General features: G+C 35.8%; 1 protein-coding gene across 3 annotated transcripts in view; it reads right to left on the bottom strand.

Annotated features, from left to right (window-relative positions):
* Positions 1-16,112, bottom strand: part of Gpo1 (glycerophosphate oxidase 1) — a 41,708-nt gene extending 25,596 nt beyond the window's left edge. The window contains exons 1-4 of one of the 3 annotated variants that reach the window (XM_069842302.1): positions 15,877-16,112; positions 15,274-15,393; positions 2,843-3,008; positions 900-1,122 (exon numbers count right to left, since the gene is read on the bottom strand). In XM_069842302.1, coding sequence (XP_069698403.1) covers positions 900-1,122; positions 2,843-3,008; positions 15,274-15,369 — 485 coding nt within the window. In that variant the 5' untranslated portion in view covers positions 15,370-15,393; positions 15,877-16,112. Of the gene's footprint in view, positions 1-899; positions 1,123-2,842; positions 3,009-15,273; positions 15,394-15,515; positions 15,638-15,675; positions 15,831-15,876 lie in introns of those variants that run through there. The other 2 variants (XM_069842303.1, XM_069842304.1) reach the window with 2 other exon arrangements.
* Positions 16,113-17,271: the final 1,159 nt, after the last annotated feature.

Genomic DNA, 17,271 nt, shown 5'->3' with positions numbered 1-17,271 from the left:
AAAATACTTTTGCACTCACAAATAAAATCTTACTGGAAAAACTTATTAAAGCTAAATCTGACAACGTAAAGTACAGAAATTTCAATGCAGTAATGTATTTAGTACTGTAATTAGAAACAATACAATATAAATGATATCGTGGTTATTATAGATTATTACTGTACAGTATTGAGATTTCAACTGATGTGATTAGGTGGTGAGGTGAACAGTATTGTGTTCTTTGTGGCACCTACCAATACAATGGCTGAGGAACGTAAAAAAGTGGTTCTAACACTGAAAGAAAAGTTAGAATTGATAGATAGGTGAATCAGTAAAGAAACTAGCGAGTGATTATTAGAGACATTAAAACAAATAAAGAAAAATTTATCGAATTTGCACGGAACTGTGGCAGTGTAACTGGTCCTTTGAAGCGTAAATCAATTAAAAAATTAACATACGAAAATTTGGATACTGCAGTCTTATGATGGTTCCATCAGAAACGTTTGGAAGGAATTCCAGTATCCGGTGTAATGTGTGCTGAAAAGCAAATTCCTTCCATAAAAGGTTAGGACTAGAAGGTTTACAGTGCGTCATCTAGTTGGTTTACCAGGTTCAAGTAAAGGTATGCAATACAAGAAATACATATTATATGTTTATGATTTTCTTATCCTACACCATTATTGTGACAAATCAATATACATTTTCGATTATTCGTGTTTTTCGTTTATTTGTGCTGTTTCATCCGGTGATAATCACGAATAATCGAGAGTTTGTTGTACGTCAAAATACAGATTGTAAAGTAATAGCATAAAATCTAGGAAAACGTAAATTCAGAGAATATAAAATCGGAATTTCACTGTATTCACCTTGAAGGAATCTCCATAATGCAAGAGTTCATCAACTATAACAAATATACTTACGTATAGACTGGCAGCATAATAGGAAGTGGATGATTCAGATGTGGAGCAGCGTTCAACATATTTGCCCGTTCATGTAAGGCCTCCTTTACCATACGATACTGGTCAATGTCAAACTGCATTATGGCTTTCTGAAGATATCGTACACCACCATGAATTAGTTTGGTACTACGACTACTAGTTCCTGAAGCAAAGTCGTCCATCTCTACAAGAGCAGTTTTCAAACCTAGAAGTAAAACAATGGTAACAAGAAATTTTCATCAATTAAGAATTCAAGTAAAGAAGTGTGTGTGTGTGTGTGTGTGTGTGTGTGTGTGTGTGTGTGTGTGATTTATCAATTTAATATTAACATTTGAAGAGTTTGCAGGAAAAACGATGAATGTCACAGTTTTCTTAAGGTTGATGTCATTATCTAATTCAATGGATTACTGCGAAATTTAAAGTTGTTCTTATGAAAAATGGTAAAAAGGAGAATTATCACCACGAATACAGTAATCCTTTCCTTTATTTTCTATAGAAACAGCACTACATCTTCCAGTTATAGACTCAATTAGATTATTATGTAATCCTTAATAGAAATGTGACATTCATCGTTTTTCCTGCAAGCTCTTCATTTGTTAATAGATGTTGAATATAAATAATGTATACACGTTTTCACCTTTTATGGTATCATCAGATACAACTTGCTTTTACGATATCTAAATATATAGTGGAATTTTTGTTTTCTCTTATAGTAAACCATCAAATTGGTGTTATAATAATAAGTAGTAATATGTAATAATGACTCACGAGTTTTATGTATTTTAAACAATTTTAAGTTATAAATAAGTCTACATTGTATAACTAATTATATTCTATTGAGTATTGAAATACATAAAACTCATGTAATTGAAACCATTGTAACATTACATAATATAATATGTTACGGGACAGAAAAAGAATGTAGAGATAATTTGAAAGTTACTCCCACATTAGAACATCTTCAAAATTACAGAAAAAATAAAAGAATTCAAATTATTAATAGAATGGAAAATTCAAGATGGTTGTTGTTGTTTAGTCAACTATCCGAAGACAGGTTTGAACCTCATAACTAACACCAATAAGGCATCACTCATGATACAACTAGGCCAGGAGATAATGAGGTAGAGTGGCCAGTTCTCTTCCCTCTCCAATGCATACATAAGATTATCGAAACAAATTGTAACTTAGTAGCAGATGGAAATAGAAGATTGGAAAGATCTGAAAAAAATGGTATGAAAGCGGAACAAGCCACTTAACCCAATTTCCCTGCCAGGAAGATGATATAGCTCCCTGTGAAGCTAACTTGAATAATTTCAAAGGAAAAATTGTTCCGAGGCCGAGTATCGAACCCGAGATCTTTGGTTGAGCACGCCAATGCTCTACTGACTGAGCTACCCAGGAACTCTACCAGACTCCAGCTCAATTAGTCCCTTTTATACTCACGTACATCAAGTGGGGTGACAATGTCAGAGACCCAACATCAAAGACAGATTTGTATAATACACGTTATTGTTCCACAAAACCACAAATTTAAGTTACACAGAAAGTGTGCACTCAATGTTGGGTCTCTGACGTCTTGTCAACCCACTTGATATATGTGGGTATAAGAGAGCCGGGGTCTGAGGTCTCGGGTTCAATTTTTTCTTGGAAATTATTCAGGAAGATGACATGATTTCAAATAAAATGTTTCATAAAACATTAATGTTACGTCAACCACCGTCAACATCTAAATTGGAGTATCTAATAACATGTCCAAAAGTGTGTGTGTTCTTCTATGCAAGGACGAGGTAAACTGTGTGGAAATTTGTCTATATTCATTAATTATGTTTTATTAAATATATATAACAAAGTATGGTTACTAAGGATACATCTACTTCTTGTAAGTTCAACTATTACAGAAGTGTGCAATGCACATTACACTGTACCTCTCGTAACAGCGTCAAGGGCACATCCTGATCCAGAAGCTCCACCTCCTATGATGAGGATATCAAAGCTTTCTGTTTGTAGAGACTTTATTTGTTCATCTCTTGTTGGAAGATGTCTTTTAGCGCGTCTCTCCTTCGGTGCTGTAGCTGCGTGAATCTGTTCCAACTAACACGAAAATTATTATTAAAGCAAATATTGCATTTAAAATGAGTAAAAACAAAATACAACCTATAGAAAAACAAATATTAATTTTGTGAAGATAAATATATGGCATGAATTTTTTTCCTGATATTACAATGAAATAGTACATTATGCAACGAGCCTATAATGGTAGTAATTAAGACGCGAGTATGTTTATGAAATGAGCGCAAGCAAGTTTCATAATTTTCATACAAGCGTCTTAATTACCATTATAGTCAAGTTTCATACGACTTTTTATGCTCGACCATATTTCTAACTTGAAATTATTCATAAGTATTCATGTTATTCTTATCTGGCTGAGGCGCGGAACTGACCTTGTGCAATAGCCTAACTCGTAAATTGTGAGATGTGCGCAGACGCGAAAGTATTGATTTTTTCCTAGAAACAAATGTCTAGTTGTCTTTCGATTGCATATCCGAGAATAATCGATACTTGCGCTTTCATATTGCTACAATGGTATTTTCTGATTGGTGGAACACCTGAACTTTAATGAATAGGTGTACTTTAATGAGGTCCATTAAAGGGCTGCTACCAGGTGTATAATTACTACATTTCGGCATGGTCGAGCATAATAGTACATTATGCAACGAGCCTATAATGGTAGTAATTAAGACGCGAATATGTTTATGAAATGAGCGCGAGTTTCATAATTTTCATACGAGCGTCTTAATTACCATTATAGGCAAGTTTCATACGACTTTTTATGCTCGACCATATTTCTAACTTGAAATTACTCATAAGTATTCATGTTATTCTTATCTGACTGGGGAGCGGAACTGACCTTGTGCAATATCTCGTAAATTGTGAGTTGTGTGCAGACGCGAAAGTATTGATTTTTTCCGAGAAACAAATGTCACTGACCTGCATATAATCTAGAGAGTAAAATAAACATTAATCTTGATATAACCTTGAAATTGATTTAGACATTGAAAAACTGAATTTATTTGAATATTATTTAAATTAACGCTAATTATTATAGTAACAGAACATAACCTTCTGCGACAGTATTGGATTTCCAGCCTCCGTGACGTTTTGCTAGTTGTCTTTCGATTGCATATCCGAGAATAATCGATACTTGCACTTTCATATTGCTACAATGGTGTTTTCTGATTGGTGGAACACCTGAACTTTAATGAATAGGTGTACTTTAATGAGGTCCATTAAAGGGCTGCTACTAGGTGTATAATTACTACATTTCGGCATGGTCGAGCATAAATGACTTTATATTCTAAACGCAATAAAGTACTTATTATCTGGAGACATGAATGACATGGTATTATACAAATTGCACAGAATGTATGCCTTATCTCTTGTTTAACCTAGACTGTTATCCATAAGCGAGCAGTTGCTTTCAGAAATTACTAGTGAAGATAAGATGTCACATATCTAGGGAATGTATTGTTTGGTTAAATAAAATGGGCAATTCAAGTGTTAAACTTGCCACTCCTTCAGTGGGTATTTTGTAAAATAAGTTGTCAATATGGTGGCTATTTCATGCAACAAGTAAGTTCTTAAAGGCTAACTGGAATTTTTTGGTCTCATATCTGGTCAGGAACCCTGATAAAATGGTATTTAACGTTTGTGGTGAATTTCCATGAAGTACAGAGGGCCTAATTAGTCAAATCCACTCTCCTCACTTCCACATTGGGACCCTCTGGGATCTTTTAAGATTTGAAAGAGAGAGTAGTTGTTGTTTTCTAATGCCAGGCGTCTGACAATAAAGTCATTTGACCTCTTGCACTCCAATATTTTTCAAAGATATTATCATGGCCAGCCACTGAAGCACAGATTTTGAGGTGTTCCGAATCCATTTCTTGGTTTGAGTTGCACAATGGGCAGTTAGGGGACTGATATATTCCAATTCTATGCAGGTGTTTGGCCAAACAGTCATGGCCTGTTGCCAATCTAAATGCAGCTACAGACGATTTTCGTGGTAAATCGGGAATTAATTCTGGATTATGATGCAGAGAGTTCCATTTTTTCCCTTGAGATTGTGTTATCAAAATTTGTTTGTTGAAATCTAAGTATGTAGATTTAATAAATGTTTTCACAGAGTAATACGTAGATTTAGTAACAGTCGAAAGAGAGAGTGGTGTGCGGAAAGCAATGGAAAGCTACTGCATTTATCTTTTCCAACAAAAACTGCAAACATGGCATGATGAGACCATGGACCACAGGAAAAATGTTGGAGAAGATAGAAGAAAGGAAAAAAATGGAAAATCATCAACACAGAGGACAGTAGAAGAAACTATAGGAAACTAAACAACGAACTAAGAAGAGAAACTGATAAGGCGAAGAAAGACTGGATGAAACAGAAATGTAAAGAAAACAAAATTTAGAGAGAAAAGAGAGTTATGATTTAATGTACCGCAAAGTAAAATGTTTGAACTTCATAAACAAGAACTGGAAATCCATGTGATTGATAGAAGATGAAATCGACAATGAAATGACAAACAAGGAATATTGAATAGATCGACGAAATATGTACAAGAGCAATATGTTTGGACGAATAACTTGGCTATAAAAGATGAAGCAGCCATATGAGAGGACGGAAAAGGATTTTCTATTTTAAGGGGAAGTTGAACCAGCGCTTAGTGAAATGAAGAATGGGAAAGCAAAAGAAGTTTGAGTTCTCACTGAATTAGTGAAATGCCTGGGTGAAGACAAAAAGGAAATTCTGTCATTATTGGGGCTAGGATTTTGATGAAATTGCATCTTTTTTCTAGTAAGCCAGAAACATAGCTGCTTTAGTAGTTATGTGTTATGTAATAAACTGAGTGTTTTAAGACATATTTGTTAGGGCATTTTTTTGCCTGTTTCAACTCATAAGAGCATCTTTTCTTTTATTCGGTCATTTTTTAGCCATTTTCATTTGATTTTGGCCATAAATCCCCATTATTATTGTAAAATAATGTCTATTTCCTTTGATATTTTCTTTACATATTTTGTCCATTAATACTCATTATTTTGTATAATATTTCAATCGTTTTTCTACACAAATATTGTCATTAAAACGTAGTACATCCCACGTAATGGACCAGTCCAACCACCCTTCAATATAGACTCCTCTATACCTGCTAATTCCAGATAAGAGTGGCCTTGTGGTAGACTACACGGAAACTAAAAAGTATATAAAGTAAATCCATGGTGCTACAATCCATGAAGGGCCAAGACAGACCAGCCGATTGCTGACCTCACGTCCACATGCCGAAGCTGAGATGAATGATCATACATGAAAACTACATCAGATAAAATAATTAATTAAAGTGTACTACTTAGAATAAATTATGTAAAATTTAATTTAATTACCAGTCTAAATAATAAGTAGTACAAAACCTCTTTTCCTACTAAGGCAATTATGTAAGATCAATTTTTAGGGCATTTTTAAGTGCATTTTTTTTAGATTTTTAGGTCATAAATGCATTGTTTTTAGGACATTTTTTCATGATTTATAGGTCATTAAAATCCTAGCCCTAGTCATTATACAACGAAATATATGAGAAAGGCTAATTTCACCGAGATAGTGTTGCTGCCAATACCAAAGAAAAATACCAAGAAATTTAATGAGGTCAGGACTATCAGCCTGATATCACACTCGGCGAAAATTCTCCTGTGAATGCTAAATCGACATTTATATTCTAAGGAGAGTTGGAAGAAGAGCAGTTTGGCATCAGAAAGGGAAAAGGTACGAGAGATGCAATATTGAACTGCTGTGAACAATCGGCAAAAAATATCTAGAGACAAATAAAGAAGTGTATATAGTATTTGTGGACCTGAAAAAGGCTTTTGACAGAGTGGATTGGAATAAGTTTATGGGGATTCTGAATGAAATTGGTGAGGACTCTTTGAATGCTTCTTCCAGAAGTTTTCATTTCTATAATTTTATAATTGATTTATCAAAATATGTTATGTAGGTCTATTAAATAACGTAGGAAGACAAAACACTAAAATACAGTAGAACTTGGTTATAGCGACCTCGTTTTGTGCGACACCTCGCCTATAACGTCAAATATTCTGTGGTCCCAACTAATTCCCCATAAGACATATGCTTTTCTACCTCGCATATAACGTCATTTTCAACTTCAGTTTAGAATACGATTTTCTAAGAACCAAAGTATTTTAAGAAATATTTTGTTGAAATCTGGTAACCTGGCATATTCTTTACTCTCTCCTTCTGTCATAGATTTCTGGAAGACAGGCAGGTTCCCCATCCCATTGTAATCTGTCCAAACTCATGTGGTATTAACGGTATCTGTGTGCGGTCAGTTTCGACAGTAAGTTTTCACTAAGTGCACGCTTTTAACGCAGTATGGCACTAAAAGAAAAGTTTCAAAATTGGAAGAAAAAGTTGAAGTAATTCATCAAATTGAGAATGGAATTTAAAAAGCTTACGTCTATCATGGGTTTGGCCTAATTAATTCCACAGTCCAAATGATTTTGAAGAGCAAGGATAAAATTGTTGCTGCATTTGAACAGAATGGATCGAAGGTAGAGGAGAGAGCAGTGAAATTGAGACAACAGAGTAAAATGATTGATTACTTCACTCCTAAGTAAAAAAGTTTGGTAAGTACTGAACAAACTATTTTAATATAGAATACTGTATTTATAATTGTACGCGTATTTTATTAAGTTCATGGTAGGCTTAAAAGTGAATACATAAATCTGAAATAAGCCTATTTAAATTTGTAATTTTTCATTTTCCACCTCATTAGACTGATAACATGAATCTCGGTTACTACGACACTCATTTATAACAACATAATTTTTAAGGTCCCTTGGATGTCGTTATAAGCAAGTTCTACTGTACATTTTAATATTGTATTTCTATGTGTTTTTGTTTCAAGAGTGTTTCATATTTTTTTTTGGAAGAAATTTCATACCAAAAGCTATAAAAAAAATTGTTCAAGAGAAATATTCATTTTGTCGTTACCTTTCAATTAGGTATCATTACTTTAACAGCGACATATAATACAGTCTTTAACTCTGTATTACGTTCTATTAACATTTCTTTAGTACATATTCTATTCCATTCTGAGACTATCATTCATGTAAACATTGACAAATTGCGGACACTACAGATGCTGAATATTGACTGCAAACAAAATCTATCCCGTTAAGTCAAGAGAAGGTCTATACACAGTGTGCAAAAAACTATTTGTGTAATAAGAGCCAAGCTGACTTAAAACACTTATTTTCAAAATATAGTTCAATCAATTTTTGCCATAACACAATATTTCTGTACATTTCTTAGAACTATGAAATAGTAGTAATACAATTCATTTTAAATTATATGCACAATAAACTGGATTCATAAAATTCATACTGACAAGGAGAGGACACGCTCTGTATATCACCAAATTAAATCAGATTTTGTGACATGAAGTACAACACACACTGTTTAAAGTCATATCTGGTATGGGTGGCCAATGACCCCTCGTTTTGGAAATATTGGCTGTTGTTTATGACATACTTCCGTTAGGTGCCTAATAGGGAAGCATTAGACTGAGTAAGGGCGTAGCTCATGTGGTTGGATGCTGAGTTGTCATCCAGGCAACCCGAGTTCGAATCCTAATGCCTTCTCACTTTTTAAAGCTTGATATTATTATTATTATTATTATTATTATTATTATTATTATTACTTTTATTCACTTTCAGTTGTCAGTTCCTATATTCCAAGCCATGTTGAAATATGCGTGGTATGCATCAAAATTGATAAACGAACGAGAAGTGTTTGCGAATGTGAAGGATATCTGTTTCGCAGCAAAAGTGCGGAAAAATGTGTGTGACTGTGGACAACCTTCTTTCATTTGCTGTGCATGGTGCAGGAAATATGTATGTTTTGTGTGTTTTTATGACATCATAATGAATCGGATACAAAATGAAATGGAATAGCTGCTACAGAAATAGAACAGACGCCAGTGACACATCTTACCTTCCTACATGAGCAGTATTTCATTGTTTATCCTTTACAATACAATGTTAGTTAATTAGTAATTTGTTTAAAACCTGATGAAGCATTCAATACATTGAGAAATATGATACAGGTATGTAAATAGATAACTGTGATCACAATATTAATCATTATTAAAAGAAGAAAATATAGATCCAGTTAAGATTCGAACTCAGGTTGCCTGGATAACAACTCAGCAGCCAATCATATGGGCTACGCTGGTACGCAGGCTAATGCTTCCCTATTGAGCACCTAACGGAAGTATGTCACAAACAATAGCCAATATTTCCAAAACGAGGGGTCATTGGCCACCTATACCAGGTATGACTTTAAACAGCACGTCTTGTACTTTCATCTCACACAATCTTATTCTATTTGGTGATATACAGAGCATGTCCTCTCCTTGTGAGTTAATAATAATAATAATAATAATAATAATAATAATAATAATAATAATAATAATAACAACAACAACAATAATAATAATGAAGTGATCTGTGTATACCATCATTATCTATTCAATTAACTCAAACAAGAAAATTAATACTACCTACAAACTATGAAGTAAAATCTGATATAAACTTACAGCCCAGAAACACAACCTCTGACATATTTTTTTCATATACATATTTCACGTTTAACAGCACGAAGTCTTAACATCCAGAACCAACAACATGACAAAGTACATCACTTTGTATAATGTTGCTGTTAGAAGTGTATACATTCAAGGTTCAAATATTTGAGTATACTTCACATATGATAATTAAATATCATTGGTAAACACACACCTCACGAAGGCACTTCTCTCCATTATAGCCGCAAGCTGTATTAAACCTATTTCTGTAAGTTACAGTAGCTACTTTCGTACAAGAAAACCACTTCGTATTATATGGGACAATTCCATGTGACTTGGGCCACTCTTATGGAACCTCCAAATTAAAAAAATTGACGAGAAATGGTTGGAAAATTTTGCCTGAAGTCTCCTTTTCCTTTCAGGTGTTGTAAATCCACAATATGGGCCTTTATTTTTCTTCCAAAGAAAGTCATGCTATGAATTTTTATCACTCTTAAAAATGTATCATCCTAAGGTAAACTTATACTCAAGCAAGCATGCCAGGTTTTTAGAATGCCAATAAGGGAGAAATGCAACATTTAACTCGAGGAAAATATGAGTAACTTCTAGACAGAGACATATCTACTAAATAAACGCATTTAATATTAGACTATACAAAAATCCATGAAGTTGTGTTTAGGCAAGTTTTGGTGGCCCATTTCAGGAACTACACAACCATCGAAACATTGCGTTGTCAAACTAATTAACAAGTTGTCTTGATAATCCATGTTGAATCTTTCGTACACTACTTTTAACACTTGAATATAAATAAATGATTAAATGGCGATCTTACTTGTGTTAATTATGTAAGCATGTGCGGCTTACAGCTGTTTCGGTGCTATTCGACACCATCCTCAGAGCCTACTAGATCTCGGCGCTATCTCAACTTCGTTGCCTGTTGTGTGGGTGTGTTCGTGTGATGAAGAGTTGTGTCGAATAGTGTCAACACACAGATCAATTTCAGAACACACACACTATTTGACACAACTCTTCATCACATGAACGCATCCACACAACAGGCAGCGAAGTTGAGATAGCACAGAGATCTAGTAGGCTCTGAGGATGGTGTCGAATAACACCGAAACAGCTGTAAGCCGCACATGCTTACATAATTAACACAAGTAAGATCACCATTTAATCAATTATTTAATTAACAAGTGTTAATAAAGATAAAATAACAAAGGAAATACATAATATTAGTGAGAATGAGCTCCAATGAGTGTCCCAGCACTTCAGACATCGTTGTGTAAAGAATGTAATGGAGGACATTTTGGATCTGCTCTGAAATTCAGATAAGATTTTCTCCATTTTCTTAAATAAGTAATTCACTAAAGCTGTTGCAAGCAAAGAACAGACTTCTGATACATACGTAAGTCTATTTTTTAACTTCCTCCTACCTGCTGCCCTCTTGAAACAGCAAACAAACTGAATTCGCAGCCTTTCTGACACCACAACACTGGTCACAATGGCGTTGCCATCTTACATCCTCAAGTAAGTCATCAACAGTTGATGGCAGTCATCAACACGAAGAAGAGTATTACAGATATTTATATGTTGTACATAAGCCTCCCAAGATGCTTTCATTAACGAAAGACCACGATATTTTTTAGGGGAATAGAGCATTCCATCAGGGCAGTCATGTGGTCAGCTGCAAAAGGGTATCTGTCGGATACAGAGGGGAGAGCCATTAATCCTTCCCATTGAAGGCTTTCCTGGACAAATACCCAATGTCCCATCCCTACCTTCCCGTGGTGCAGCTGTTAGTAAGCATAATTTTACAAGCTGAACTAAAGGGAGGGGCTACTCATCAATTAGCACTGGTCAGCTTCATGAGTTAATGACTGAATTTGGTATAATTTTCCTCTATTCAATACTTAATTCCCTCTTTACCCTTTCCTATCCAGTCCTCTGACTGAACTCTTACTTTCTTCGACCCCGACGGCATTAGAGCATTCGAGGCCTAGGGGTTCATTTCCCTTTCCTTCCTCCTCTTTCTGCTTTTCTGTTCCTAGTGCTGACCTGCTATGGCACTAAAATCGTCCTCCAGTGGCTTAAGGAGGGAAAGCTGGTGATCAACAAGATCTCCCAGCTAGGTCCAATGGACCCGTCGACCAACAGCAGGTGTGGTCCTCCAGACATTCTGGGGGTTGTGTGTGAATGAAGTAGCCACCAAAACGTTAAAATATGGTGTTCACTTAAATCGGCCACAACTTGCCATTTTCACTCCAATACTCTTTGAAAAATATTGGAGTGCAAGTCAAATGACTTTATTATCAAACGCCTGGCATTAGAAAACAACAACAACAACATCCTCAAGTATCATCGTAATGTACACACTTCCTTCTGTGCTTATCAATAATTCCCAACTACTGTCTGCCTCTGTGGTGGGGAGGGGAATGCTACTAGATGCAACACTGTGCTCTGGCTCTGTACCTTCCATGTGCTTCACGTGCTACAGTCTTCAAAAGTCGCTTCTTTAGCTACAACAGCTGTAGTTACAAGAAAAATGACTTTCAAAACAGCAAGAATGCTATCTTCAAGAGCTACTGATCTGCTTACCAGAATGTAGTGCCCACAGATCGGAGTGTCAGTCCCTTTGGTTTGATTCAACCTGTATATCCGTATAAGTGTTCTAGCTTTCATACACCAGATATCAGTGGTGGTTCCTCGGGGGAGGGAAGGGAGGAATGTTCTCCTCACATTTTTCTTCTTTTGAAAGTAAATACCAAATGAAATATATGCTTTGAAATTCGAGGAAGATCCGATAATTTTTAAGTTCACAGCTATAAGAAAACCTCGGTTAATCGAGTTTTTAACGACGCGCACTCATGTGCTACTAGAAAACTGTGAGAAAGATGCGAGATTGTTTGTGTGGAGGAATGTCAATCCATTCCTCCTTTACTGCAGTTAATACACATAGATAATAGCACGCTAGTGGCCAAAGAAAGAAGCAGAGTTTCAAAGCAAGTAAATGAACGAATAGGGAGGAGATCCACCTCTGAATCAGTGCATGGGCGGGAAATAGAAACCGACTGGTCCTACAGCAAGCTCGCTACCGCTGCCATCTAACGATGCTGCATTCAACCAGACTATAACACATCTAGGAGGAGGCACAATAAAAACAGTTTCAACGCAAAGCTATGAAAGACACCATATATATATATTTTTTAATTATAGATCAAAATGTATTATTCATTGCACTTTATAAAAGCTACTATTCATGGTTTGAAACTTTCGAGGATATCTGAAAGTTGAAGTTGGATTTATATAAAACAAAGAGGAAGTAGTTCTACGTTAGTATCGCAGATCTTTTTGGCCCCTGAAATTCACTTCCATTCATTGTCTACTAGACAGGACAACAGCCAAGTTGTCAGATTTGCACAAATATCTTTGAAATTGAAAGTACTGCAAACTACATTATTTTTAACATAAAAAAATGAATCAGCCACCGGCAGCTTTGAACAATAATGGTAGTATGACTTTACAAGAACTGACATTCTTCAAAAGCATGTCATACTGAACTTGTAAAATGTACATGTGACAACACAGACCACGTGGGTGGGTGCAGTTTTCTCACTTTCCTAACAGATTATTTCTCATTCTCATTTCTGTAAAACGGTTCCGGTTATGTGTTAGTAGCTGGTCTCTTCCAACATGTGTGATGCTGTAGTGTGCCTGAAAAATGCTGCGAGATTGTGAATTTCCTTGTAATTGTTAATTTGTGCAATTATTTAACAATGAATGGAAGTGAAAACATATTATATTTTGAAAAATTTAGGAAACTCAGTTCACAAGAACAGATTATTGCTATACAGAAGGGAGGAAGGCCAACTCCAACACTACCTGGTCTTACATGTATGCATGTAGGCTAATTTGTAGCATGTTTCTCTCAAGAAGGTGTCATTTTGCGCTGTTAACTTCTTTCCTCCTCTTAAGAAATATGCAGGAGCCGCCACTGCCAGATATATAATATTTTGGCTTGGTTTCTTGAGGCCTGGACTCTATATATTATAGCTATATAAACATGATGTGCTGACTGTCCATGTTCCAAGTCTGACAGGTGACCTGAGTGTAATTCGAGAATCCGATGCTGACAGGTGGGCAATCCTGCCTCAGTCCCGACAGAATCAGGTCCCATTCTCAGACGAGTAGCCTGATAAGCCCCAAGCCCTTTCCTACATTAACATGGAAACCTGTGCGATCCCAAGGCTTCACCCCAGCCTATTTTTAACTAATGCAGATGATGGATGAAATGAGGGAAGAATGAGTGTGTTGGTGGAATGAAAATGTTATGTTTTATTTAACGACGCTCGCAGCTGCGGAGATTATATCAGCGTCGCCGGATGTGCCGGAATTTTGTCCCGCAGGAGTTCTTTTACATGCCAGTAAATCTACTGACATGAGCCTGTCGCATTTAAGCACAATTAAATGCCATCGACTGGCCCGGGATCGAACCCGCAACCTTAGGCATAGAAGGCCAGCGCTATACCAACTCGCCAACCAGGTCGACTGGTGGAATGATGGAGGGAAACGGGAGTACCTCGAGAAAAAACTCTCTGCCACATTTGCGGTGGACCCAGATTCTGCATTAGTCAGCAAGACTTGATACTGGCTGGTTAAGTACACACCAAGTCAAGTGAAACAGCTTATATTTTCAGTGAAATGGAAAATACAGGAGGATGGTAATGCAAGCTCTGAGGCTGATATATAAAGTAACTACCAACTCGGGAACTAGTGATTTTTGTTCTACAATATTACGGCGAAGGAACAATACGGTTGTCACGAGATTACACTGGACTTCTATCAATCATGAGGATGAAGTCACCTTTAACCTCTTAAAATACTGGAGCTATAACCTTAATAGTGGATCTATGACCCTTCAACTTCTTACCCAGTACTTGATAAGAGGTGGTTTTCTGACCACTGAAATTTCATAATAATATGAAATACAATGAATAATATAAAAACAGATAGAAAGAAATACTTTGGTTGATGATAATTTAATTGTTACAAAAGTCTGTTCCTTTTATTTTGATCAATGTTGTTCAACTGGCAAATGGAATCATTCACCATCAAAGTTGTAACTAGTTTATCAATCATATAAATAAATTAATTTACTTTAAAAATTCGTCCATCTAAAGTAGAATACTTAATCTGCTGGCTTCTATTCCTAACATATTTCTGGCACTTAAACTTTTCCCATTATTTATTGAGTCACGAAGTGGATTTTCAAACTGGACACAAATTAGAAATCTGAAAGTTCGGAACTGTCAACTTCGGATAGAGATTATGTGATAAGACTGCGTATAGTTTGCAAGCACGGTTTATTGCTACCTATCAGCATAATATATTTATTGCTGATGTGAAATTATGCCCGAATCAAAGTGTTTTGTTTATTCTTAAATGTTATCCCAATTTGTTACAACTACTACTGAATTGATGTATATCTATGACAGTCATAGATTGAACCATTAAACTACAAAGAATACAGAGGTAGTCTATCATTGAAAGAGTTATAACGCTGCAAAACACTATTCTTGAAAGAATATGAAATTAAATGTTCCATTCGATGTATGTACACGCAAAGTCTATTACTACCGGTACTCTATATGTAAGAGTGCAGAATGCCTACTACTTTCTGTAAAATAATTCAATACAAACCATACCTTTACATTTCCGTCTCCAGTCAAAAACCATGTCAAATAAGCACCTGCACCAATTGCTGCAGTTCCTACTGCTAACCTTCTAAGCCGGGATGCCATTTGGTATGAAGTACTCAATTCGCACTGCAAAAAATTTTTCAAAAGTCTATTACCCTATATTATTAAAAAAAAATAACATGTCATAAAAAGTGAAAACCTCACTAACCCTTTTATAAATAATACTTGGCACTACGCCACTTTATTACCTATATACTGCCAGACTACAAAAAGAGCCAAATCAAATCGAGCAACAGAAGTCTTTATACACTCCTCTTGTTGATTGCTCCAATATTATGTAAAGAACACACCTACAATTCAACATTCTTGTTATATTAATCATTAAAATATTCCACGCTCTATCAATACCTTGTATATTTCACCTGCTTTATGATTACACTAATTAATTCCGGAATAGTACTTTTAATAAACAACAAAATAAAATAACACAGGAAAGCTATGCTATAATGACCACTATATTCTAAACGCTACGATGGTACTGGTTATCTAACAAAGCATGCACTGATCACGCATTATATAACTGATTTCACTCACACCTAACTCACTTACTTCGTTTTACTCGTTAATTTTTACCAAGGGAGTGGAAACGAGTGGGAACAACGTGACTTCGTGGGAAGAGTATCCTCGTACAAGATGAAATAAAATCAGCTGTTTATTTTTAAATGTCCTAACCTAATGCCCTCTATTGTAAGACCTTGTCATTACATTGCGCGATGCGCTACGATCAAGATTCGTTTCCGGTTAATCCCGGTCCCTAGTCCCTACTAAAATAATAAGTTTCAAGGGAACCAGCCGTTCAACTTCCGTTAGATGTTAGCGGGAAAGTTAACGATACTGATGCTGTAAACACAGCTGTAAGCAGTATTGCCAATCTTACATTAGATCTCTCAGTTCGCTTTTCATTATAAACAATACATGTCAGAATCTTTCCCAGTAAAAAAAGTGAAAGTTACCGCATCGAAAAGAAAAAAGAAAAAAAAAGTATTCTTACTTTCTTCGGAATGCTTGCAATAAAATTATTTTTATAACATAGTGGTTCTTAACACTACAGCAGTCGGCCTCGGTAGCGTAGTCGGTATAGAGCTGACCTTCTATGCTCGAGGTTGCGGGTTCGATCCTGGCCCAAGTCGATGGCATTTAAGTGTGTTTAAATGCGTCAGGCTCATGTCAGTAGATTTACTGGCATGTAAAAGAACTCCTGCGGGACAAAATTACGGCACACCGACGACACTGATATAACCTCTGTAGTTGTGAGCGTCGTTAAATAAACCGTAATTTAAAATTTAACATTACAGCAGGCCAGTGCGTAGAATTTGAAATGGAAAGTTCAAAGGGTAGAGAAGGGTTTCTCCAGTAAGAATAGCATAATTAACTCCTATAGTGTAATGCGTGCAGTTCTACGTTGTGTAACTTTATCCATTCTCCTGTAACTTCATCCCTCTTAGCCCCAAATATTTTCCTAAGCGCCTTATTCTCGAACACCCTTAACCTCTCTTCCTCTGTGAAATTGAGAGTGGAAGTTTCAGACAAACATACAGAACAACCAGTAATATAATTGTTTTATAAATCCTAACTTTTAGCTTTTTTGAGAGCAGACTGGATTACAGAAGCTTCTCAACCAAATAATAATAGGCATTTCCCTTATTATTATTATTATTATTATTATTATTATTATTATTATTATTATTATTATTATTATTATTATTATTGTTATTATTATTCCTGCAGTTGCTGAATGGTCGAGACCAGTAAAGTGCAACACTCGTTTTTCGAGGAATGAGGCAAGTCAGCGTCTTGTCAATGGGGCTAGGCTCGCTGTGGCGCGGACATGAAGGAAGGGGTAAACACAGGCATATGCATCAGTGATGACTGTGGTGGCCGCGTCTGTGGCTCAAGTGTTAACGAGCCAAGCGGTCCAGGTTCGATTCCCAACCAGATCGTGGT

Source organism: Periplaneta americana, chromosome 12 (genome assembly GCF_040183065.1).
Source record: "Periplaneta americana isolate PAMFEO1 chromosome 12, P.americana_PAMFEO1_priV1, whole genome shotgun sequence".
Classification (NCBI taxonomy): Eukaryota; Metazoa; Arthropoda; class Insecta; order Blattodea; family Blattidae; genus Periplaneta; species Periplaneta americana.
The sequence above is the reverse complement of the archived record's forward strand: the minus strand, read 5'-3'. Positions and strand labels throughout refer to the sequence as shown.